At 44.0% G+C, this 25,378-nt stretch overlaps 1 protein-coding gene across 1 annotated transcript in view; it reads left to right on the forward strand.

Moving 5' to 3' along the window:
- Positions 1–12,875: 12,875 nt before the first annotated feature.
- LOC146829794 (nicotinamide N-methyltransferase-like) overlaps positions 12,876–25,378 on the forward strand; it is a 53,622-nt gene continuing 41,119 nt past the window's right edge. Inside the window, exons 1-2 of the mRNA XM_085606733.1 lie at positions 12,876–13,050; positions 16,047–16,254. Coding sequence (XP_085462859.1) covers positions 12,903–13,050; positions 16,047–16,254 — 356 coding nt within the window. The 5' untranslated portion in view covers positions 12,876–12,902. The remainder of the gene's footprint in view (positions 13,051–16,046; positions 16,255–25,378) is intronic.

Below are 25,378 nucleotides of genomic sequence, written 5' to 3' on the forward strand. Positions count from 1 at the left end.
TTACTCAATGTCAGCTTCAAAAAGAAGGAAAGAAGAAGTAAACAAGAGAGATATCTTAATATGTTTTAGGTACAAAAGTTTGTTTGAGAATAACCAACAAGTTGTTGAAAATATCTCCAAAGCATCCATGTGTGAATAAAATTGAAAAAGAGGAGGGGAAAAACACAAGGATGAAAAGTGCATAGGAAAATAAGAAATAGGTATAAATAGGTATAAATAAGAACCATGAATTTTAAAAGTGCAAGAAAAAGAGCAAAAAACTAATAGTGATAAGTAAAAGAAATAGCAAGTGTGACTTGCTCTACAGAAATGGAGAGTTTGGAGAAATTGTGCAGTTTTAGTTTGAAAATGCCTTCTCACGGGGGGCGTGGCCAGCAGCATGGCGGAGTAGACATGCTCCACGAGAGCTCCGCTGGCCCCGCTCGTGATCCTGTCTGTATCCTGGGTCTCTTCGCCGTTGAAACGGCTGTTTAAGCAGCTGAGTACCGGCGCAGTGTAGCGGTGCCGCCGCCGCGACTTCCGACCTCACCCTGCCTGAGATCTGGGTGGTTTATGGCGCCCGGGACTGGGAAGCGGCCGATTCCAAGATGGCGGCGCCGATGTATTGAGGTGAACTCGGCCCGAGGTGGCGCTGAGTGGTCGTGGTGCTGCTGGAGGCTGATCCGCCAGTCTGCGGCGTCGATCCCCACCAGGAGTGAGGCCTTCCCCAAGGTGGACGACGCGACGAAACAACCCCCCAGGATGTCCCTGCAGCAGTGAGGCTGGCAAGTGAGGAAACGCCATACATCGCGGGGGTGGTGTCGGTGCATCGGACTCCTTCTACGGCCCTGACTAGTGTGGAGGCAGCCGGTCACTCATCACTCCCCCTGGGGTGGCCTGCCCTGAATAAAAAACGTCCTCTCATGCCTCCCCTGACCCATGCGGCGACTGTCAGGCATATATCCCACTTGGGAGGTGACTCTGGAGTTAGCAGTAAGGTTTGTCCGCTCTCCCCCCTTGCTCTGACAGCATGTGATGTTTGCACCCGCGTGGAGGTGGTAAATCTCCGTGTGCAACACCTTGACCTATAGCGCTATCTGTGTGCCTCACCCCGCCTGTTTGGTCTGCGATATCAACAATGTAAGCACTAAGCTGCGCTTTCCAAAATACCATGGGCGAGCCGTCCTGTCCTTGAGGACAGACTATGGGACACTCTGCAGACAAAGTGTGAATTGACTACATGGCCACGAGGGTGGGCGCACCATCCCCCGGAGGTGAGTCACCATGATCAAATCCTTGAGGGTCCTGGAGGCCAGCCGCGCGGCGGCGCTTTGGAACCAGGGATGGAACTATCTGGGAGGGACACCACTATCTCAGATTCAGCGTGTTCAATGAGGAGGCCTTGAGGGGCGCCGCCGGCTCATATTAGCCCTGCTTTCCGTGACATGCTGTGGGTCGCCTATCCCCCGTAGACTTCTCTGTTGACCGCCGCCTTCGTCCCTTCTCCCCTCCTCTTGTGGACTGGTTGACAGCATATGCGGAGGTTTGGATCCCCTGACTGCGGAGCCCTCCCTGTGAGCATAGAATGGTGTCGTAAGTGAGAGTGCGTGGCTGGTTTGCTCCCATTGCGGTCTGGCTGCATCCCTACACTGTGGGGAAAGCCTTAGCGGCCACCGGGCTGCGGTCTCTGCTGCAATACCCTAAGTCAGTTGACACACCACTCGTGCCATAGAGGACAGCCCAGTGATCCTTGTTGGTGCCAGTGTAACTGACCTTCCTTGTGTCTGCCCACCATGACGAAGGACAAGTAGAAAGATAAAGAACCTCATCCGTCCCGGCAGGGTAAACTGGATAGTTTCGCCAAAGTGCTACCAGCTGCACAGGGTACGGAGAGTGGACCTTCCACCGTCCCGGATACGGCGTCCATTCTCCAGGCTATCCGGGAATCCAGGGGGAGCTTGGAGGGGAGAATAGCGGAAATCCGCTCTGAAGTGACACTTCTGCGGCACGATCTCCGCAAGGTCTTGGACAGGGTGACCGAGGCAGAACACCGCATCTCGGAGTTGGAAGATACTTCCCAAGTCACGCGAAAAGATGTTGTGGGCCTTCTCTCGTCTGTGGCGGAGGTGGCATGGAGAGCAGATGATGCAGAAAACCGGGCCAGGAGGAACAATCTTCGATTTGTTGGATTTCCTGAAAAAGTGGAAGTAAGTATTCCAGAACAATTCCTTCTGACCTTCCTGAAAGACTTGCTGCCCCAGGCACCATTCTCGACCTGTTTCATAATAGAACGAGCGCACAGGATGCCCGGCTTTGCTCCACCACCAGGGGCCCCTCCATGACCTCTAATAGCGCGCTTTCTGAACGTTCACGATCGAGACTTAATACTCAGAGAAATCCAGAAGAAAGGAGAGATCCGCTACGAGAATTCTAAAGTGATGGTATTTCCGTATTATTCTCGCGATGTGCAGAATCAGAGACGGACTTTTGATCAAGTTAAAATCAAACTGCGTGCCATGGGGATCCAATATATGTTGCTGCTTCCAGCTAAACTGAAGGTCATTCTCCAGAATAAAACGCTATTTTTCCAAACTCCGGAGGAGGCATGATCCTCGGTGGAGGAACGACCGCAACTACAAAGGCCACCGCTGTCAGGCTCCGCCACGTCCCCACTCAAACGACAGATACGGTCCTAAGACAGGCTCGGGGACAGGCGTCTAGACGGGATCTGCGGCCCAAGTCATCAGCTGGGGCAACACCGGGCAGGACCCTGCGTCCCAGAGGCATGGACATGCTCGTATCGGATTCTGGGGAAGAGACGAGCCGCTCAAAGTCAGCTGATCCTCTGCAGGGCCTGGAGGATATGGGCCACACCGACTTGTCTGAGGGAGATGACTCTGATGGGACACCCAGTGCCCATCCGCTCCTGAACAGTATCCTGGGATTGGAGGCGGCGGATCAAACCTCCCGGGTTCCAGATGACCAGCGCAGACACCCTCGTGTGGAAGGCGAAAATACTTGAGAAGTGGGGCCTGCTGGCCGCTGTCGGACAGTAAGACTTTCCTGAGCTCCAGTGGTTTTCCACTGGTTTACCATTGCACTGGGAAAGTGACTGACGTGTTTGTGTGTGGGGGGTTCTTGATATTGGGTAGTTAATTGGGAGGGAGGGGCGGGGGGATAACAGACCTCTTAACGGATGATTCGCTCCAAAGTTGTCATGTTGACGAATGGGGGGATGGGGAGAACGTCAGAAGAGAGTAGGGTGGGGGGGCTGTTTTCTCGTTTTGCATGTACTTTGGAGATTATTTGATGGGAAAGGAGTTTGTTTGATTCAACCAAGTGCTCACACTGATGCGCAGAGCGGGGGAGGTAGGAGGGGGGAGTATTTCTATTGAACGCAGACACTAGGACAGTACTACATTGCCGGAAGATGAATATACAATAATGACATGTAATGACATGGAATGTCAATGGTTTGGGTAACAAGGTGAGACGGGGATTGGCAACCAAATATCTCAATAGACATAGGCCTGATATAGTATTCCTACAGGAGACGCACCTTTTGGGTACTACATGCTCCTTTCTGGGACGGGGGTGTTACACTACTCTGGCACACGCAGGATTTACCAAGGGCTCCTGTGGGGTGGCGATCCTTGTTAGGAAGTTCCCACCTTTTCATGCTACGCAGACGTGGGTGGACACTGAGGGAACATATGCTGCGGCCGGGTGGGTTTGGAACTATAGGACTTATTTTCTAGCTAGTATCTATGCACCGCCTCGCCTCCAACAACGCACGTTCGACAAATTGACTGGCCTCCTCTTGCACTCTGGCCCCGCCATACACATCCTTGGAGGAGACTTCAACGATGTAGTGAATCCCCTCCTGGATCGCTCCTTAGCCCGAAAGGGCACCCCGGATATCACACCTTTGGCTGTTTTTCTAGAGTCACTGGGCCTATCTGACCTGTGGCGGCGCCACCACCCGCTCCGGTGTACATACTTTTATTTTTCCGGAGCCCATAGGGTGTTCTCCCGCCTGGACTACCTTCTCGCTCCGGCGGGGGAGATGCAATGGGTGGCCAGCATTGACTACCTGGCTAGGGGGATTTCGGACCACTCCCTCTTGCTCATGAAAATAGGTGGTGGAGGTGGATGAAGGTTTCCGCAATGGAGGCTTACTGCATGGGAACTACGGGACGACACTGTAGCTGAAGAGCTCCGTGTTGACTCCCAGCTACATTTAATTGAAAACGAAGGTTCTGTCCCTTCTGCCATTACTCTGTGGGAGGCCTATAAGGCTGTATTGCATGAAAGGGCTCACAATATACTGGCACACAAGAAGAAACGTGCGATTCAAGAGCTTGAAGAGCTAGAACATGCCCTCCTGGACTTGGAAGAGAAAAGTCAGACCACAATGACAGAGGAGGATTTGCGCTGGCTTGAAATAACCAGGCGCGAATACTTAGCGCTTGCGACTAATGAGGTTAAAACATGCCAACTAGCAACCCAACATCGCCTGTATGAAACGGGAGATCGGGCGGGGAAACTGCTGGCGTGGCTGGGGCGGAAGGAAATTGAGTCACGGTGGGTAGGGTCGATAAGGGACCAGGAGACTATTTATACTGCTCTGGAAAATGTCGCGGTCGCGTTTGAGCGCCACTACAGGGCTCTTTAGGGAGCCCGCATTCATGCGGAGGACTCCCAGATACGCCATTACCTTCAGAATATTGACATGCCTGCCCTTACACCCGGCGAACAAGATAGCCTAGAAGGTGACCCGACACTGGCGGAGGTTACTGAGGCCATAGGTCATCAGAAAGCAGGCAAGACTCCGGGTCCTAACGGCTTGCCGAGTGAATTCTTTAAATTGAACACCACGCAGCTGGCACCCCATCTCCTAAAGCTGTTCGTGGAATCAAAAGAACAAGGATGTCTCCCCCAAGACTTTCGTCTAGCCACAGTGGTGGTCATACATAAAGCTGGCAAACCACCAGAGGACTACGGGTCCTATCGCCCCATATCACTCCTTAATATTGAAACAAAAATCTTGGCCACGATTCTCGCACGTCGCCTGCTAAGCGTGATTCTTTCGTTGGTGCACCAAGACCAATCTGGCTTTATGCCCAAACGTGCCACCTGTCTCAATTTGCGACGTCTTGCTAATTGGATGGATACAGTAAGGGGTTGTGACACTCCCCATTTTCTTCTCTCGCTTGATGTGGAGAAAGCGTTTGACATGATCCACTGGCCCTTCATGTGGCATACTCTGGAAACAATGGGCTTCGGCCCGGGTTTTCTAGGGTGGCTGGCGTTATTGTATAATGCACCTGAGGCGCGAGTACGGGTCAATGGCACTCTCTCTGCCAGTTGGCCAATACAACGCGGCACCAGACAAGGCTGCCCCTCTCTCCTTTATTATTTGCCCCCATACTGGAACCCCTACCATGTGTGGTTCATTCCCGACCTGACTTAGGGGGCTTCCTTGGTGCTCCCGGTTCGCTGGAGAAGGAACGCATATGGTTATATGCAGACGATATTCTGCTCTATGTCACGCGGCCTGCTGACACCCTGCCCCGTCTTCTCCACATCTTTGAGGAATATGGCAGCTACGCTGGCTACAAGATCCAGTAAGTGGAGGTCCTGCATCTTACACTTATCCCAGCTGCCTACAGCTGGCCGAGGAGGGCTTTCTTTATTTGGGCCTATATATTACCACGGATACCGCCCTTCGCGTGGGACGCAATATACGACGGGTATTGGTGACTTTTCAAGCAGATGGGAAACGATGGAGGAAATTACTTCTCACTGTCATGGGCAGAGCTGCCATGTATAAAATGGTGACTCTCCCTCAGCTTCTTTATGTTCTTCAGAACACTTATCACAAACTACCTGATACGATTTTTGCTTCTCTTGATAGTGAGTTGCGCCTCCTCCTCTGGGATGGAGCTCACCCACGAATAGCTCTGCGGACCCTGCAATGGAAGCCGTGCCAGATATCAGAGCGGCTCACCTTATCATTATTAATGAGTGGATTCATGCACCAAGAGATCATCCGGCATATCGACTGGAACGGCTTCAATTCCATGAACGCTCCCACCTACACTACCTATATGGGTGTGCGGGCACGGTGCGACTCCTTCCCGCTACCCATCTGGTGATAGAGGCTTGGAAACTTGCTGGGAAGTTGATAAGATAGGAAGGGAAACCTATACGGGAGACCCCATTATGGGAGGGAGCTCATCTGCGTGAGATCAGAAAGCTGAAGGGTTTCAAACAACGGTACCTCATTGGCATTTCCAAAATAGGAGACCTCCTGGAGCGAGGCTCCCTGGCCTCCTTCTCATTCCTTCAATCCAAATACCAAATGCAAAGGGGTTGGACAACAGGGCGCTGCCGGAATATGCTCCCCTTGAGGGCAGACTCCTTCAGGAGGAGATCCAGATGCAGGCGATTTCGCTGACATACAAAACACAGCTCAACAATATGCCAGATAATCTCGGCCCAATTCGTGCGAAGTGGGAACTCACCACAGGACCCCTTGAGGATATAGACTGGGAAGCGGCCCTCATGCATCCACGTGAGGTGGCGATCAGATTAAGATTGTGGCTCATCCAATATAAGATCCTTCATAGGGTCTATTATGATAGGGAACGATTGCACAGGATGGGGAGGGTGGAGGACCCTGCATGCCTCAGATGCTACAAGGAACATGGTACATACATTCACACCCTTTGGGAATGCGCCCACATCCAGCCCTACTGGCATAAAATAGTGGGCAAACTAAATAAAATACTTGGGGCAACAATTGAGATGGATGTGAAATTCCTGCTATTGGGTATTCCCACTGATGTCGATCTTCCATGATATGGGCTCTTACTCGTTAATCTGTGGTTGGTGGTGGCGAAACGGGACAAAGCCAGGTACTAGGGTGCACAACACCTTCCTACACTTACAGAATGGAAATCTAATATGGATTTATACATGGCTGCGGAAAAATTGATATAAGGCGAGGGGCTGCCCACGTAAATTTAGGAAAATTAGGTCCCAGTGGCTAAAGTACTACAAGATCGATTTTGATGTGGACCAGGGAGCCCTTACACTATCTCATGTGAAAGCTGGTTCTGGCTCATGAGAATTGCTTTCCCGCCCTGTGTTTGCAAACAGACCTTTTGGCAGAATGGTCCTATGTATTAGTCGGTTTGTCACTGCTGATATTCATGAACGATTTCTCTTGAGCAACCCTGCTGCGGGATTCGCCAATCAATGCAGTACCTCCATGCCTAAGGTTGATCATACACCTTGTATTGATGACTTCTTATCCCATCTGTCAGTAGTATTGTTATTAAATTGCATTAAATTTATAATAAAGTTATTAAAAAAAAGAAAATGTTTCTCACAGAGAGATAGGCTCCTATGAATGTGTATACCTGTAAAGCACAGCTAGTTTGTTTTCTAACTCTAGAGGAGTTCTATTAGTGAAAATCAATATCTTGCAGAATTTGAGCCACACATGATACATATTCTGAAGAGTAACGTGCTGGATATTAAGGGGCAGATTTTCAAGCCCCTTGCGACACTTTGGTGCCGCTATTGCATCACTTGTGTGACGCAGCAATGGCATAACAAATGCGGCCAATTTAGGGAGATGCATCACATTGTAAAGCCCTGCATCACATTATACCTGCCTCAGGTAAAATGTACGCAGGGTGGGCTTTCCCATGCAAAACGCCATGTAGAACTGACTCAGTGAAATCTACCAGATTTCACTGCATTGCTCAAAACCTTCACTGCTTCAAAATCCCAACACTTGTTCAGATCAGGCATAAGGAATGACGCACAGCTTTTTGAATGGGACTCACCCATCTGTTATGGCACATTGCTGGAGTTGCTTCACTTTCATGAGGAACTCCAGCATTGCATCACTTTTGTGCCAACAGATGCGTCAGAATTTCTTACACATCTGTTACTCCTTGTGCCACGGAGCACTGTATCGTAAATACAGCACATTCATGGTAGCGCAAGGACATTTGGCACTGGCGCAAGGAAACTAACGCATATATGCAGATACGTAAGAGTTGGGTTTCCGAATAGAAATCTGTGTTTCCTTACAAGTTGTTTGTATAGTTTTTGTAGATGTAGCAGGTAGAATAGATACTTCATTTTTTTATATTCCCAACTGGGAAGTAGAAGCTTCAAAATCTTCAATGGGACTTCCTGTATGTAGTGAGTAGAGACAGGTAACTACTCAGGATCCCACATGGCCTACTTTGTAAAGCCGGCATAAGATGTGGTTTTATGATATCTATTGACACAAATCTCTTGTAACAGCCTGAATAGGCACAGAAACAAATTATTCCTTGTCCGTAATTTTCTCCCTGAGCAGTTCACAAATCAGAGGATACTGTTGTTTCCTTCACTTATCCAGTAGTGATGCATTTTATTTGGATGTTGCTTTAAAGATTCAGTTTCTGTGAAGCAGTCAAGCATTCATTGAAATCAAATAGTGCTTTTTCCGCCACTGTGCTGTGACTGTTGAGGTCCGGTTCCTACATTTTAACCCCAAAGAGGATCTCTTTGAGAGTCTGTCTACCTTTGGATTATCTAGGCAGATTGTTTAGTTCTCCTTATAGGTGATGGACCCAACTGAGACCTGAGCCTAATACTCTGGCTGTTAAAAACTTCTTTAGGTCTCAATTTTCCCTTTCCACTACCATGGTATTTCCTAATATTAACTGATGATATTTGACATCTTTCCTTTGGATGGGATAGGGCTTGAGTAGCGTGCATAATGACTCAGCTGCTATTTTGTATGCAGGAGTGGGACAATTCTGTCACACGCTAAACTCATGCGAGTGAGAGTCCAAATCTGTGCATCAATCTTTCTCCATGATGTACTTTTGTAGCATGTTAGTTTAACCCCTTCACTGCTAGGTCTTTTTCCTACCCGGTGCTGAGCCTTTTTATGGCTATTTAGGGTAGTTTGCACTCAGGCCCCCATAACGTTTAGTTTACATAACGTATCCATGCCAAATTTACACCCTTGTTTTCCAACATCCTGAGAATTCTGAAGGTACCCAGTGTTCACATATTCTCCAGGAGAGGACCGGGAAATTAGCTGAGATACAGCTACATTTTGTTTTTATGGCAAAATTGGTAAAAAATGCTGCAGAAGAGTCTGTTTTTTTGTCCTGCAAATGGTATCAGCAAAGGGTGCTGGTGCTAAAGTAAACATCTTCCAAGCTTTCAGGAACAGGCAGACTTGTATCACAAAACCAACATTTTCTACACAGTTTTGACATTTAACTGGGACATATTCTATTTTCTGTGCTTGCAACCTTCTTCCAGTTAGTGGTAGAAATGGGTGTGAAACCAATAATTGATACTGGAAAGCTATACAAATCTAAAAGGTAGACACAATTCTGAACTCAGCAAGGTGTCACTTGTGTAGATCCTTTAAGGTTTTCCTATAGAAAAAAATCTGTTGAAATAAATTAAATATTGAAATTGAGTTGAAACAAAGAGCCATTTGTGCCTACATTTTCACCTTTGAAAGCAATATAATGGTATGTCTGCGGGACCCTTCTGGTTGCAGGGATATCTGAGGCTTATAGGTATACCAAGAACCCGAGGAACCTAGAGACAATAACTGAGCTGCACCTTGCCATGTTATATTATTGTGCATCAGGTGTACAGCAATTATTTTGAGTAAATTATAAAGAGTGAAAAATAGGTATCAAGGAAACCTATGTATTTCCAAAATTGAAACAAGATACAGAGTTTGCACATCTCTGGATTTGTGGGTATCCATAGTAGCATGTTAATTAGAGGGCATTTTTCAAAATTACTTTTTTTTTAAACACTGTCTTATATTTGGAAAGCAGAAATGCATAGAATGACAATTGGTAACAACACTTTTTCAACTATTCGGTATTCACCTTAAACTCCACAAAAAAGGTACCTCACTTGTGTGGGTAGGCCTTGTGCCCACAAAAGTAAATGGGCCAAAATGCAATGTGGACACATCATATTTTTCTACCGAAAACTGACCCTTTTTTTCAAATGTGCTTAGCTGAGGATTTTGGGCAGTAGCTCAGCCAGCATTAAGGGAAACCTAGAAAACCTGTACATTTTGAAAGTTAGACACCAAGGAAATCCAGGATGGGGTGACTTGTGTGGCTCTCGCCAAGTTATGTCACCCAGAATCACTTGGAAACCTTAAAAGTTGTCTAAAACACATTTTCCACACATTTCTGTGATGGAAAGTTCTGTAATCTGTGTGGATCTACAAACTTCCACCCACCCAGCGTTCCCCCAAGTCTCCTGATAAAAATAGTACCTTACTTCTGTAGGGAGCCCCAGTGCCTGCCACAGTAAGCGTCTCAAATCACAACATGGACACATCACATCTTTCCACTGAATAATGTACCTTTCTTTTTACAGTGTGCCATGCTGTTTATTTTGGGCCCTAAACTTAGCTGGCATAAAGCCTAAACTAGTAAATCTGTACATGTTTGAAAACTAGACACCCAGGGAAATCCACAATAGGGTGACTTGTGTGGCTTTCACTGGTTTTGTTACCCAAAATCCCTTCAATCCTGGAATTTTGTAAAAAAACAACAACATTTTTTTCTTCATTTCTGTGATATAAAGTTCTAGAAACTGCAGGTAGCCAGAAACTTCCATGCTCCCTGCATTTCCCAAAGTCACCCGATAAACAGAGTACCTTGCTTGTGTGGGTAGGCCTAGTGTGCATGAACGGGATCGGCCAAAAACATATTGCGGAGACATCAAAATTAGCTATCACAAAGGCCCTTTTTTGCAAGAAGGTCACCAGCATTATTGGTCCCAGGCTTGGTTGGAATATGGGGAAATCAACCAAACCCAGATATTTCTGAAACCTAGACACCTGGGGGAGTCCAGGGAGGTGTGGCTAGTGTGAATCCCCCAAAGTTTACTTTCACAGAATCTCCTGCAAACCTCAAATTTAGGTAAATAAAATCAAGTTTTGCCCACATGTCTCCGATGAAAATTCGGCCTCACTTGTGTGGGTGAGCCAAGTGCCCACAACAGGGAAGGGACCAAAACGTATTGTGGAGGCATCAAAAAGATCAATCTCAAAACGACCTGTGTTTTTGGTCCCGGACTCGGTAACCATCTAAAGAAACATACCAAACCCAGACATTTCTGAAAACTATACACCCCTCAGAGTCAAGGGATGTGTTGCTTGCATGAATCCCCCAATGCTGTTCTACCCAGAATCCCCTGCAAACCTCAAATTTAGTTAATAAAATAACATTTTCCTCACATTTCTGTGTGGGATCACTGCCCCAGTACAAATCTCCTACCACCCACCATTCCCCTCAATCTCCTTAGTAAAATATTACCTCATTTCCCATTGTGGGAGCTTGTACATGGGAGGCCCACAGGGGGATCTCCAGCACTTCCCCCCTGGGCTGGGACAGTTCCTAATGGGTACGTCCTCAGCATGTGAGCGCCATGGCTGAGGATGTAACTGTTATGCCCTTTGGACCCAAGCAATTAAGAACTTTGATCTGCTGACACAATTTATAACCAGTCTTCTTTACTTTACAGTGTTTTGGTCATTTAATCACTAATAAGGATTGACTTAGGGCTACTTGCACAAACCATTTGAGGAGTTGCAAACGGCCCAATTCACACAATTGGTCTATTCCCAGTCACAAAAATGCTTAGCAAGGGGCATTTTGAATACAAAGTGGAATGGTACATACAAATGTCTTGTGACTGAAATACTGTAACAAAACATTTGCAATTTACAGCTAATTGAAAGCTGTTAGGAATCCATTTGCAAATGTGAAGGTGTCACTAAGAGACCCCTTTCCCCTTTGATAATGGTTGAAACATTTTTTTTTAAGGGGAGGCAGTGGTCCAAGAGACCAGTTCCACTACCTAGATTTTCGCTCGGATCAAAAGAGAGTCAGTGGGACATCTTGCCAAAGGCACGCAGCATTGTGGAGCCTTGCTCAGCCTTGCCTTGCTGGAGGATAGCAGCTTCCAAATAGGGACTAAGTCCAATGGTAAAACCTTGAACCAGGGAAGGGGATACATCTTTCTGCCTGGTGAAGCACTCTCCAGTGGAGCATAATCCAGGTTGGTCCCACTGAGAGCAGATTGCTGACAAAATCAGTTTATCCAGCACATCTTGATGATGTTACATAAAGTTTGAAGGACCCTAATGGACCTTGTCAAGAAGGAAACAAGTTGACCTAGATGGTTTTCCTAGTTTTGTGCTGCTTCAGCATAGCTCACATTTCCTTGAAGTCTGTTGGCTACGTGTGCTATAGCCACCAAGGGTTTAATGGAGATTCTCTCAGAATGTTGTTTTGATATAACTAAAGTATTTTTTGTGTTTTGGTATGAGTACCTCCTCTCAAATAGTAACCCCATTTTTAAAAGACATGTTCCCAAAGTGGTGATTCCCTACATCGGAACATTGATCAGATTTTGAGTGAATCTCATATGGTTCTGCTTCAAGTTTTGAGTATTTTTGTGATACTCATAATTTCATTGACAAAAATAAACTAAAAAGAAAAAGCCCAAAACCAAGAGTGTTTAAAGAATGAATATCAAGAGCATATTTTTGAAGGACTTTTATAAAAATTCTATTCATTTTATTGGCAGAAATAACATTGCTGTATCTGTTTCAGTTAAGATGATGGGACATGTGGCACACCTGATAACATTATGCTTTGCAAACAGTATGCTAAATATGTATAATCTTTACTCAGCTGACAGCAAAGAGTAACAGAATTTTGAATGAGGTTTGGAGCAAACGCAAATCAAACCGTTTTCTGTTCCTCAATAATTTGCAATTTAGATTACTTTATTATAAAAATAGGTGCACACACAGAAGGTGTAGATTTTGAAACTTCACATTATTGAAAATGGCATCATTTTCTGAGCTGAAAGAGCTCCATGATCGACACTTGGATCCGACTGCGTTGGTGACTGAATATTTGGCAAAGGATTCTGCCTTCCTCGATGATGTGATAACACGGATATTTCCTTCGTTCAACAAAATCTTCACCTCAGGTCTGTTTTTAATATCTCCTGTCATCCAGCTGAAGGTGGGGAGAAATATTGCGGTTGACCAATATGTAATCTATGTTTATGCATTGAATTCTTGCTTTTGGTGCATCAGTTGTTTAATCGGTTCTGGTTATTCAAAGACAAGAATGATCAATATATGTAAATGCAAATTGATGTAGCTACTGAAGTCAAAAGGATTAATAGACAAAAGACAGAAAGATCAAATTACATTTTTGTGCTTGGGGCAAAAAACACATTGATAATGAAAAGTACATTGTAATTTATATACGTATTTACCATTCATCCATAGATTATTGTTCATTGTGCATTGAAAAGCAAGATGAATGTCAAGAATGTCATTTATTTTGACTCATGTTGCACAAATAATGTACATTTTGAGACTGGAGAATCGAAATAAAATACAGGAGGCTGTTTCTACAACCCAATATGAAAAATGCACTAGATGAGACCATTAAATATTAATGATACTAACATTCTGATGCCTCATGAATGAAATAAGCAAATATATTCCCCTGGTTCTTTTAATGAATCTTGTATATCTCAGTATTTCATGATAATACAATTATGAGCATATGTGCACAGTTTCATATATTCTAGCCTAGATTACATAAACTAGACTTAAATTCACACCAGGCATAAAATGTAGCCCCTCTTTACCTTTAGTTTGCCCTGAGCATGAATAGTGCTCGTTCAAGGGCTGCATTCAAAGGTACTTCTGTCTCCCACATTTATGTAGTCAGCAGTGCTTTCCTATTGCCGCATATTTACATTTTGTATTATATTGGTTTACTCTGGCGTTATTCACAAAGGTAAATCTACTACTAGTAGAATGCACAATGGGTTTTTACTTCTGCGGGTATTAACACAATAGGAGTGTAAAGTCACCCAGGCATTTAGAGCCTAATCACGAGTCTGGCAGTCCTTGGACTGCCAGACTTGTGGTGGGACAGTTTTATGACTGCCACATTACAACCCTAGTGGTCCTGCCACCCTAGGAGCACCGTCTCTGCTAGGGAACCACCGTTCCGGATCTGTTGGCTCAATGGACTAATGCGTCCACTGCAGGGGCCTGTGTTTGACCTTATGGTCACATGTTCAAATACCAGAAGGCCCACTCAGCCTTTCATCCATCTGAGGTCGATAAAATTACTACCATTGAGTTGGGTAACAATAAACATCTGTTTTTCAGCGCAAAGATACCCCCGCATACAAATACACATTCCCTGGCTGTGGCGCAGAGGGCTGCCGTGGTCCAGGCAAGCATATTACAAGTTTCTTCTCTATTAGGGTTATCATGGTGGTTTCTATTCCTTGAAAACCCTGGTAGAAAGGAAACAAAGGGGGTCCTAGAGGGCCCCCTTGTGCCTCATATCCTGTAGATGCAGACGGTGGCAAAACATGTGCCCCCCTCAGTGCTGGAACTTTTTTTGATGTTCTGATTGTGGTGCACTTACTCATTTCGGTATTCACAGAAGTTAGGAGTCCTAACTTTAGGACTCCTAAATGCCTTCTGTGAATACCGAAAGTCTTAAAGTTAGGATTTTTCTCAGTTTAGGAGTACGAGTCACCACACCCATGATATGTCAATCAGTTGCCTCAGGCCTAGGCCTAGGTCACTGAGTCTGCCTGATCACGTATTTCTGACTCGGTGTTGATGAAGAGGTTGTATTGTGTGTTCTGATTTCATTTTTGATCACACATATATCATTGTATTAATTTCCACGTCTTGACGCTCCATTCACTTGGGTGAAGCAGACGGAAGCAGACGGACGCTGGCAGTACTGGTACCAATCTGAATGCCCGTATTGGCTCCTTTCCCTATTCTCCAACTGTGGTCGTCTCTCTACTTGGGAATCTAATATTTTAGCTTATACATGCTGCTCAAATGGGACGACAGGGATAGATAACCTTCGGTACTCATGAATTTGAAACATTGAGGAAGTACACTGCTGTGGGTTTTCTCTAGGACCTATATTGGGATGCTTCCATTTGGCAAATCTCTCTCATTTACAATCATATTTTCCCTGAAGAAGTCCATTTACATGGATGAAATGTGTTGCCTGTCTTCACTGCATACATAGTATGCTCTGTAAAAACAATAAAATAAAAAAAAACAACAATCAAATCCATGCTTTGTGCTATTGTTGTGGTGCATCTCTACATCTTATACTACTATTTGTAACCTATTCAGTGTATGCACCTTTGCAACAGGTGCCTGTAGTGTGTGTGCACAAATTGCATACATATGTTTAAAACTGTACTCTCAGACAACGGGTTAGGAGCAGACTTTATGGTCTGCTGCTCTTTGCTCGACTGAAATATGTGTCATTGCATACATTGACATCATTATTAAAAGCCATGTGTACCTTTAATTTTGACTTGTGAAATATTGTCTAAGAATGGGATTGCACATGTAGAGACCCACAACAGATATGAATATGAGTCCAGTACGTTTTTTGGCCTGACTTCAAGTCATACATATACAGCATCCACATTGTGCTGTGCTGATACAGAAAGAGTGTGTCACCTTCATCCTGTGGATTGACGATGACACATCAAGCTTTTGCTTCTCGCATCTCACCTCCATCGATGACACAACTAAGGTAGTTTGCAGCTGGCCAAGCCTGGTCCCAGTATCTGGCCAAGGCTTCATCATGGTTGCCCTGATTTTTTGTATTTGTCCCGTTCAATCGTGGCCAAATATTCCTGTTGTGCAGTTTATGTTTCTGACCAATACATTTCAGTTTATTCTTTAATAATTAATAACTCAAGGTCAACTTTTTGGATTATTGACATTGTGGTAGTGTTTTGTTCATTTAATTAAGCTCTAGTTGTCACACCAGGTATGTTACACGTTGCCTCTAAAGATAAGCCTTACTGCTCTGTGCCGAGCTACCCAGGGGTGTGCAGAGGTTGATTTAGTTTAATTACTTCAAAAACATAATCAATAATACATTTCTGTATATTTTTCTTACCAGGTGCTGTCAAAGGGGAGCTCCTGATTGAGCTGTCCTGTGGTCCTTACTTCCAATGGACCTTTCCAGCCTGTGACTACTTTTCAGACATCATTCTTGGTGGCTCAACTGATCAATGTGTTGCAGTGATTGAGAAGTGGCAGAGAAATGAGCCCGGAGCTTTGGACTGGAGTCATGTAGCAAAGGCACTTTGTGAGCTTCAGGGCAAAAGGTATGTATTCTGCACCTGATGATGTATTTCAAATGCCTACCTATGTTTACCTTGCCAGCAGTCCTAGCACCAAGGGCTTCAGGATTACTTTCTTGAAATCAGTTGAAATTTGGTGAGCAGCTGGTTCTTGCCATTTTTCTATTGTTGATACTAGACATTTTTAGGGCACTCATAAAACAGTTTTCCATCTTTGAACCTGTAAGTGAGCAAGCATGAACTGTCTCTCACTTTTTCTTGAAATGCATCACATCAAATGGTGTGCAAAGTGGTTTGCAATTTGGTAAATATGTATTTGATCGCACAGATGTTTACCAACTCATTCTGCATCACAAATAGGAGAAGTCGTGATTGGGCATCTCCTCTTTTTCTTATGATTATCAATGAGATGTATCACTGGTTTGTGACTGCAATTGTGGTAATATAAGTTTAAAAAGTTACCCATTTAGGAATTGTATAGGTGTGCCTGCTCCTGTAAATGATATTCCCAAATGGGTTTTTGTTTACAACAGCAGCAGAGCTTTGAAAAACAAATCCCATTTTGGAATTCACCTAAAGGGATGGTGGTATTTTGTTCCCCATAAATGGTCATCCTTGTGTTTGGAGCCAGTCACTGGGAGTCACAAAATGTGCCCCACCTATTGACTAAACATTGGGCAGCTTTTTACATACCCGATGTAACTAAATTCTGCAATGTAACTATATTAGTACAAATGTTTTATTGCAGCTAGTTCAAGAGAACTTGGTATCCAACCCCCAACCACTATTTGTGACCTATCAGTTTGTACAACATTCTCTCAGCTTATCAGCAAATATAAAAGATGAAATGTCAACATTTTGACAAATATAAACTTGTGATTGAGGAAAGAAAAGTTGAGATGAGAAGCATGTGAAGATCTGGAGAGTTGAAATATTTGTTTTTTACTGAAGAAGTGAGGCAGATAGACTTTTTTTGTCACATAATTGGGTATCTCACTTTTCTGGTATCTTTAATCCATTAGGTAAAAAGGTAGAACATTCTCCAATGGATTGGCCTCAAGATCTATCTGTAGCCACCCAAGTTAGTCTCTTTATCACAGTATCCAAGGTGGAGGAGGCGATGGCACAGGGGATTTGCTTGAAAGCGCCAGGCCCAGATGGTGTGCCCTTTGAGCTTTTTGCAAGCAACTCTAAAATGTGGGTACCACTGTTGATTAATGTTTTTAAGTCAGATTTGAAGGCCAAGAAGGGTTCAATCCATTTGTCCTTCATGAATTTGTCCAGTGCCTTCGACACAGTTATCCGGGATACATTGTGGGCCATGATGAGAGGTATGGGTGTAGAGGATGCACTAGTATCCCTTCTCCAGAGGTTTCACCTTAACACTACGGTCGCCATAAGATATGGCACCCGAGGAGAAAAAACTGTGTCAATCGCAAAGGTTGACTGGATCTCAGACCGACAAGCCTACACACCGGTGCCTGACTTCCGGTTGTTGGGGTTACTGCGTCTGCAAGGAGAGGCAGGGAAGTGGCAGGAAAGCAGCATTGAGAGGCAATTGTGGGGCCGTTGCGGAGGCTGCGGCATCTTTGCGGCTTGGACAACGGATTGGCAGCGAGATTGGCCATGAGACAGGGGTGAGTCCAGGCTAGACGTAGGCTCATGCAATACTGCTCGCTAGAGCTTGAATAGAGCTTGTGCCCCCTTGGGAGTGCCCAGCCCAATTTTAGGCACCTCCCGTCGAGGCACAAAAGCACCAAACAAGCACTAAATAAACCTGAGCATCAGTCTCGGCATCAGCACAACCCAGCAATGTGAGCTGAGCATAAGCTACAGCTGACCTTATTCTCACAGGCGACCTAAACTTAAATCTAATAGGTTCTTCCTTGGATAAAGAAGTGTCCTTACAAAATACAATTTGGAACATCCCAATGCAAGGGAAACTTCATCCATGCAAACAAACTAAGTAAATGTAAAATGTAAATGTCAAGGTACTTATAGAGCGCACTGTCACCAGACGGCCACCTTGCGGTGTCGCCTTTGCGGTTTCCTGGCGCTGATACTCATACCGCTGTGGAACCACTCCTGGCTTTCCCTGTGAAGTGTCCACTCCTGGGCACCCCCAGGGTGAAGCCAGGCATCCTTAGCGCGTTGGGGCCGGTGTGGAGGCTAAGCAAGCTATTGCCCAGAGTTGCAGCGTGGGACCCATGATTAGAATAGGCACCGAGGCGAGAATAGACAGGTCCGAGGAAATTGAGCCTGAGCCCCGCCGAGGCGGGAATCGAACCCTGGTCCCTGGCCAGAACTCTGCTTCAGGGTCTGCCACTCTAACCATTGAGCCACACTCCTCCACTAAGGCTGCACAGTTGGCCCTGGAGGAGCTTGAACATCTAAACTTAAGAGCACTAAACGGCAGATCAAGAGGCGACAATCCTTCTGTAACAACACACAGCTCAACAAGAACAAACTCAATACTGGACTATACTTTTGTCTCCCTAGAAGTGTTCCACCAAATTATCTCATTTCAGTTGGGTGACAAAGGAGATAGCAACCACCGGCCACAAGAAATCGAGCTCAGAACAATTGTTCCTATGTTCATGTGGTGCCGGGCTCCTCAAGGATCAGATTTCACCATTGACCTTAAAAGAATCAAACGCTTGACAAGATGAAATGAGGAAATGGGAACATTTCACTCAAACTATGTCAGTTTATGCTACTAAGATCAAACCTCAAACCCAGCAGAGATTCGGCGGAGTGAAGACCATATCACAAACCACTAAGAAAGAAATCAAGCTTACTAAGAACTCCATCTATTGCTCATTGAGACAGCTTTGACGTAAGCCACATGATAAAATACAATTAAACTTACTGTGAAAGAACAAGGCACTATTGAAAAAACAATACAGGGATACAAACAAAGAAGCAGAGAACGCCCTCTGGGCAAAACTACATGCCGACATTAAACAAAATAACAGTGTGAGTTTTTGGAGAACCATAAACCAATTTATTTATCCTAACCATGATGGGATCTCTGGGAGATTTGTGTAAAGGGGAAATAATTCTCGGGATGTATCAGAAGGTCATACCATCAGAATGGTGTGTGCAACAAGTAACCAGACCACACCTGGGAAATCCGAAGAAGCCTTCTTAACTGAGGATTCACCATCGAGCCAAATTAAGATCATTAAATTAAAAGGCAAATAGGCAAGAGCAGGAGAAGGGGCACCCAGCCCAAATGGAATAGCACCGGTACTCTACAAGCAAGAGTCAACTGTTTGGGCTGAAGCGCTAGAACCACTGTTCAGGGAAATAAGGATGACAAACATCTTGCCAGACTCTTGGAGAGGATCGATTATTTCACCAATTTACAAGTCAGGGGAAAGGTCAACTCCACAGAACTATCGGCTAATGGCTTTAATGGACAACGAGGCAAAAAAAATTGTTGGAACGGTACTTGAGGAACTTCAGGCATGGACGAAAGAGAAATCCACAATCCCATGAAACCAGACTAGATTTGCGAAAGAGATGGGGACAACTACAAACATAATAACAATGGCAATGCTTTTTGATACGGCTGAGACTGCAAGGAGGCCCCTGCATCTATGTTTTATCGATTATAAAGCAGCCTTTGATCACACTAATCGTAACAGACTATGGTCCAAACTGCTTCGCTGGGAGCTCCCCCAGTGCCTTCAAACATGCTGATAAACCTGTATACCGACACTTGGGTTCAGATTAAACTGGGCGATGGATCATTCATGTCGAGACGCATATTAACAGACAAAGGGCTTAAACAAGGATGTGTTTTAGCACCTACACTCTTTAACTTGTTTATAACTGATCTTGTACCGATATTAAATGCCTCTAACTCACATGCTCCAAAATTGGGAGACATCTTATTGCCATGTCTCCTATATGCAGACGATATAGTACTGATTAGCTAAAGGAAAGTAGGCCTTCAACATCTTATCAATGCTACACAGGACTATTACAAAGCAAATGGCCTAACAATAAATCTAGATAAAACAATAACCATGACTATCACTAAAAAAAGGGAAATATTTGCAGCATGGTTCAGGGGGGAGACCCGAATTGAGTACACTTCGAAAAATAAATATCTTGGCATGAAGATAGACAAGTGTGGCCAATTTCCTGCACACAGGAGCAGCATTAGTCATAAGGCTTGGCACTGGCAATGCCTTTAAAAGCTTTGAACTCTAAACGGCCCATCGATTCTACCTATAGTGCACGTGGTTCGTGCAAAGCTACTGCCAACAATCACTTATGGCAGTGAGGCGCAGAAAGGAAGAGATGCCAAAATACTTGACTCCACAGTATGAACTACATATAGGATCATATTTAGGGGGCCTAAATATACTTTACCCTTGCAAATCAGACTTGAGTTTGGCATACAGCAGCAATCTATCGCAAGACAAGGGGTATACATCATTACCTGGGATAAAGTACGGAAAGCCCCTCCAGGAACTTTAAATGAACAGCTATGGAAGGAGATAGAACACCATCCCACTTCACTTGCAGCGAGTTATCTTAAAAATGGCTTACTAAAATTGGGATTGAACCAACTCTGGGAAACACCTACAAACACCAGAGTGCTCAAGCAACTGGTTTGGAAAACAGTCAAATATCTTTCATGGCTGCAGGATAAAGCCTGACTCTCAAAAAGGGCTCACGGATGGTTGACTCTGAATACCTACCAGGAGCCAGTCGCTCAAAAGTACTTACATTTGATCTATGCCAAGTATATAAAAATTAGCTTTATGAAGTATAGACTTGGTCTGCTACCCCGCATACAGCATCTCCCACCCTGGTTAAAGGAGAAGACAGGCCCTATGTGCCGCTTATGCGGTTCTGCACACGAAGATCTGCTGCATCTATGTGCCTGTAAAGAACTTTTACAAGAATGGAAACAACTACTGAAAGGTAAACGAGTGGTCCGAACCAGGAGGCAGGCAGTTCTGGCACCTAGGGACCTACAACTGAACTGCTCCTTGAGGATATGCGAAAAGAAAATGCTGGAAACATAGTTATTGAAAAATTAAACCGCATACTCAACTCAGCCTATTGATGACTCTGAATAGTGCTTACAGCCGCCATTGTCATCAGGAACCGGGTCTAGAGTTTGAGGAGGATCGCATATCTAGTGCTCCCTTGTTTCTATGGGCACAAATATGACTCTCAGGAGCGCTAACGTTCTCTTTTGAAGTAAGTACAGATCGCAAAAATGTGGCTCATGCCCAAAAAATACCATGGCTTCACTTTGTGAAGGATACTTATCATGAGATAGGACTGGGGTTTTTAATGATAACGCGGGGAACATTCCATTAAATGCTAAAGCCATTATTTTTCTAGGGCAAATTCGTGCAATCTTGTACATGGGCCGACTACAGTTGCCCCTTACCCGGCTGCCATACTATTTAAATTTTACTACCAATTTACAAACCAGATTTTACTTAATTAGATTTTGTTTATGCACTGTGCACTTTTTATTGGCATTTCCATGCCAAAGTGGGTGGGCTGATAAGTTTGTACCTTGTCCGGGTGACAACTTAACGGGCCAAAGCACTATGCACTTCATCTTATTTTGCACTTCGTATGAAATGCAGAGGAGAACAATTTTATTTCCATTATGAAGGAAACATCGCCTGTGCTCTTTGGCACATATGTTGATGGTTTTAATTTTTTGCACTCACTGGCTGCACCTGACATTTGTATTATGGTAGCCAATTAAACAAAGTTTCTTTGGCTATCAGAAAATGCTGCATAATGATTGGTTCTTATAGTACGCTGCCTGAAATTGACTATTATAGATCAAGAACTTTTATGAATTTGTATGATCCATATACTACTATGTTGTTGTAATGTAATTATGGTATGTAAAGATTTTTTTTGTGGTATTTTATTAATTATTCTTTTAATTTATTGGTTGCACTAGTTAAGTCCATTGTCCAAATCTTATTTTAAACTTTTATGGTTCAGATGAACCGAATAAAGCTCTTCTTGACTGACTGCCTTTGAAAGAGAACATTAAAAAATGGAACCGGTAAGTATATGTTTCACCTATCATTGTACAGTAGCAGCCATATCGAATCAAGGGGAGAATTTTAAGATACCAAACCAAATTAAATATTCAGGGGCCTATTCACAAAATGCATTAGTAAGATGTTTAGTTCTACTACAATGGTACTACTATCATAATACAAACTGCTGTTCACACACCTATGTGTAGTGGTTCCACCTTTGCCTCCCATATCTTTCTTTGTGCAGAGATCTTCACCCCTGCTATAGATAAGTATACATTTTACTTGCAAATATGAGAGGCACAGGGAGGAATTGCTGCAATGGGGAATACTAACTGCGGAAGGGGAGGGGTTAAGGAAGAAGTATAGAGGAGTTAAGGAAGGGTTAGATAGGGGTTTAGATAGGGATATTCACCCATCCACAAAAGAGTAACACCATTACTTTACACAAACTGCTACCTCTGAGGCATTTAGATTGACCAGTCCTGATGATGATCCCATAACCGCTGTTGGGGACTGAAACGTCATCAGCAACAACATCTTAACTCCGTTTAAAAAAAGAAATATATATTATTGTGGAGTACAAGATGTGTTTTCTATTGTGACTACTGTAATCTTTATCACTGAAAAGTCACCTTACCACTATATGCCTGAGGTCAGGAAACTTTTATTTCCAGAACCCTTTCACTTGTTAATTAGTTACTTTATTGTATGTTTGCTTTTGTTTATCAAATGAATAAATAACTGTAATAGGTCCATTGGGACAACAATACACCCAACGCTGATTTCAGATTTGTCGTTATAGACTAAAATCCTCCAAAATAGGGACCGCTGTTTCTAATAATATACTGCTACCCTTGGTCCCTTCCGACCTCCCGTGTTCCTTTTCACAGCCTGTCACTGCCAGGCATACAAAAGAAATAATTCTCTCAAACCGCAATGGGAAATGACTCCCACGAAGGAGGTGAGTTTTTTTTATTTAAAAAGTAATCCCACCATAATCTTTTGTTTTTAAATAAAGAGAAAACTATTTGATCATGTTGCCAGTGCCCTGTACCAAAGATTAAAAGACTTTGACAGAAACTGTTGTGACTGTGGTCTCTGCCAATGTGTTATAAATGGCCACCAGCTTGGTAGGCATTTAAAAATCTGTAGAGCGGTACCTCCACCAAGGTGATAGCCATATTTACTCCATCTCCCTGGTAGGAAAATGGGCTGTCCATTGAAATCTAAATCCGGCCAAAGTTTTGATTGCTTTCCTGAAGACGGCTCAGTGAGGTTCTTTACTGAGGGTCAATTTTCCTAGCGCCACATCAGGCACCCTTCAGTGTTGGCGCAAAGGTGCCTGCACTGTAGGCTGGATTGTTTCTGCACCTTCCTTCACAAAAACAATCAGACATGTTTCCTATTTCTATGTGTAAAGTAAAAAACTAGGAGGAATAATATTTTTCTTGTGCCAAAGTCCAGGGGGGAATGAATGGGAGCACCCACGATCCATTCATGGAACGCCTCCCTGGTGCAGAGTAACTCAAGGCAGCGATTTGCAGGCACATGCAAGGTAGCCTTGCATTACTTGATAAATCTCACATGCGTGGCACAGGGATGATGCACAACCTTAATAAATCCGGCCCTAGATGTCCTGTGCATATATATACATAGAACTGTGCACATAGAGGATGGACACTACAGGCTGGTGTTTAAATGCTGGCCATATTTAAAATTAAATACACTAAATTGGGACCACATTATGTGGCATCACAATTACTCCTACACCCCGAAGATCTCCAACATGCTGCTTTCATGTTCTTTGGAGAAGTTAGTTGAAACCATGGCACATGGCGCACATTCCTCAGCAAACAAGTTCAGAAAGTATGTTCTTATAATGATGTAAAGTAATAAGAGCATAATATGTGTTTGTATCCATTTTATTTTTATGTCCTTTCCTTTTGTTCAATTTACACAATTTAATAATTTTTCATGTCATTATAAGTAATATATAAGGAAAAAATAAATACTCAATATTATATGGCTAACCATTTTATATTAGGATTAGGATTGGGTGAACATAAGGGGTTAAAGGTATTTGGTTATAAGTGATAGGTTAAGATTAGGAAGCAAGTGTGCAAGGGTTTAATCGTAAAAGGTTATGGTGAAGTGGCTTAAGGGTAAACTTTGAATCATTAGGGTAAGGGATTAAATGCTGTTCAGCCTGTACATGGCAACAATTTGAGTGCAGTTGGTATGTTATACAGTTTTAGTTATATCAAGTGTATGTTACACAGTCACAGTTATATCTAGTAAATAAAACTCATGCCCTACGGTAATTATACACATGGTTTTCTGATCCATAACTTCTCTGCAAATGTTGCAGTGCTATTATCAGTGCTATGCTATGTTATATTGATTTGTATTGCACACTAATCATCTGAAAGGGTATCTAAGCTGTAGGGCAGTTGTGTAGGTGCAAGGTCCCCAAGGTGCGTATACAAAGAGGCAGATATTCAACTTCTTGCTGAATTCAAGAAGTAAGAAGGAGGCTCTGACGTTTTGAGGGAGGTTGTTTAATGTCTTGGATGCAATGTAGGAGAATGAGCAGTTTTTATCTTCTTTGGATGTGGGAACCGGGTGTTAGGGAGAGGCAAGCATAACATTTATGTCTGGTTGGTTGATGAAAGTGTATGTTCTGGTCCAGTGCTGGTGCTTTGTATATGTGAGTTTTTGTTTGTGAACGAGGAACCAGTGAAACTTCTTGAGATGTGGTGTAATGTGCGTGCAGCATAGAAGGTCGGATATGAGTCTTGCAGTGGTGTTCTGAATTCTGTGTAGGAGTTGTTTGGGGATTTCAGCATAGCGAGTGTTGCCATAGTCCAGCCTGCTGGGGATGAGTGCTTGCATGACATCCTTCTGGTGTTCTGATGCCACCATTTGAAGATCTTTCACAGCTTGTATAAGATGTGGAAACAGGAGGTGCACACTGCATTGACTGAAACCATTATATTGAGCTTGCCATCTAGGATGAGACTAAGATTTCTATTGTGGTCTGTGGGTGTGGGAGTGTTTCCTAGCTCCAACGGCCACAATGTGGAGTTGCTATAGAGTTGCACAAAGTT

This window comes from Triturus cristatus, chromosome 5_2 (genome assembly GCF_964204655.1).
Source record: "Triturus cristatus chromosome 5_2, aTriCri1.1, whole genome shotgun sequence".
In the NCBI taxonomy this organism is placed as follows: Eukaryota; Metazoa; Chordata; class Amphibia; order Caudata; family Salamandridae; genus Triturus; species Triturus cristatus.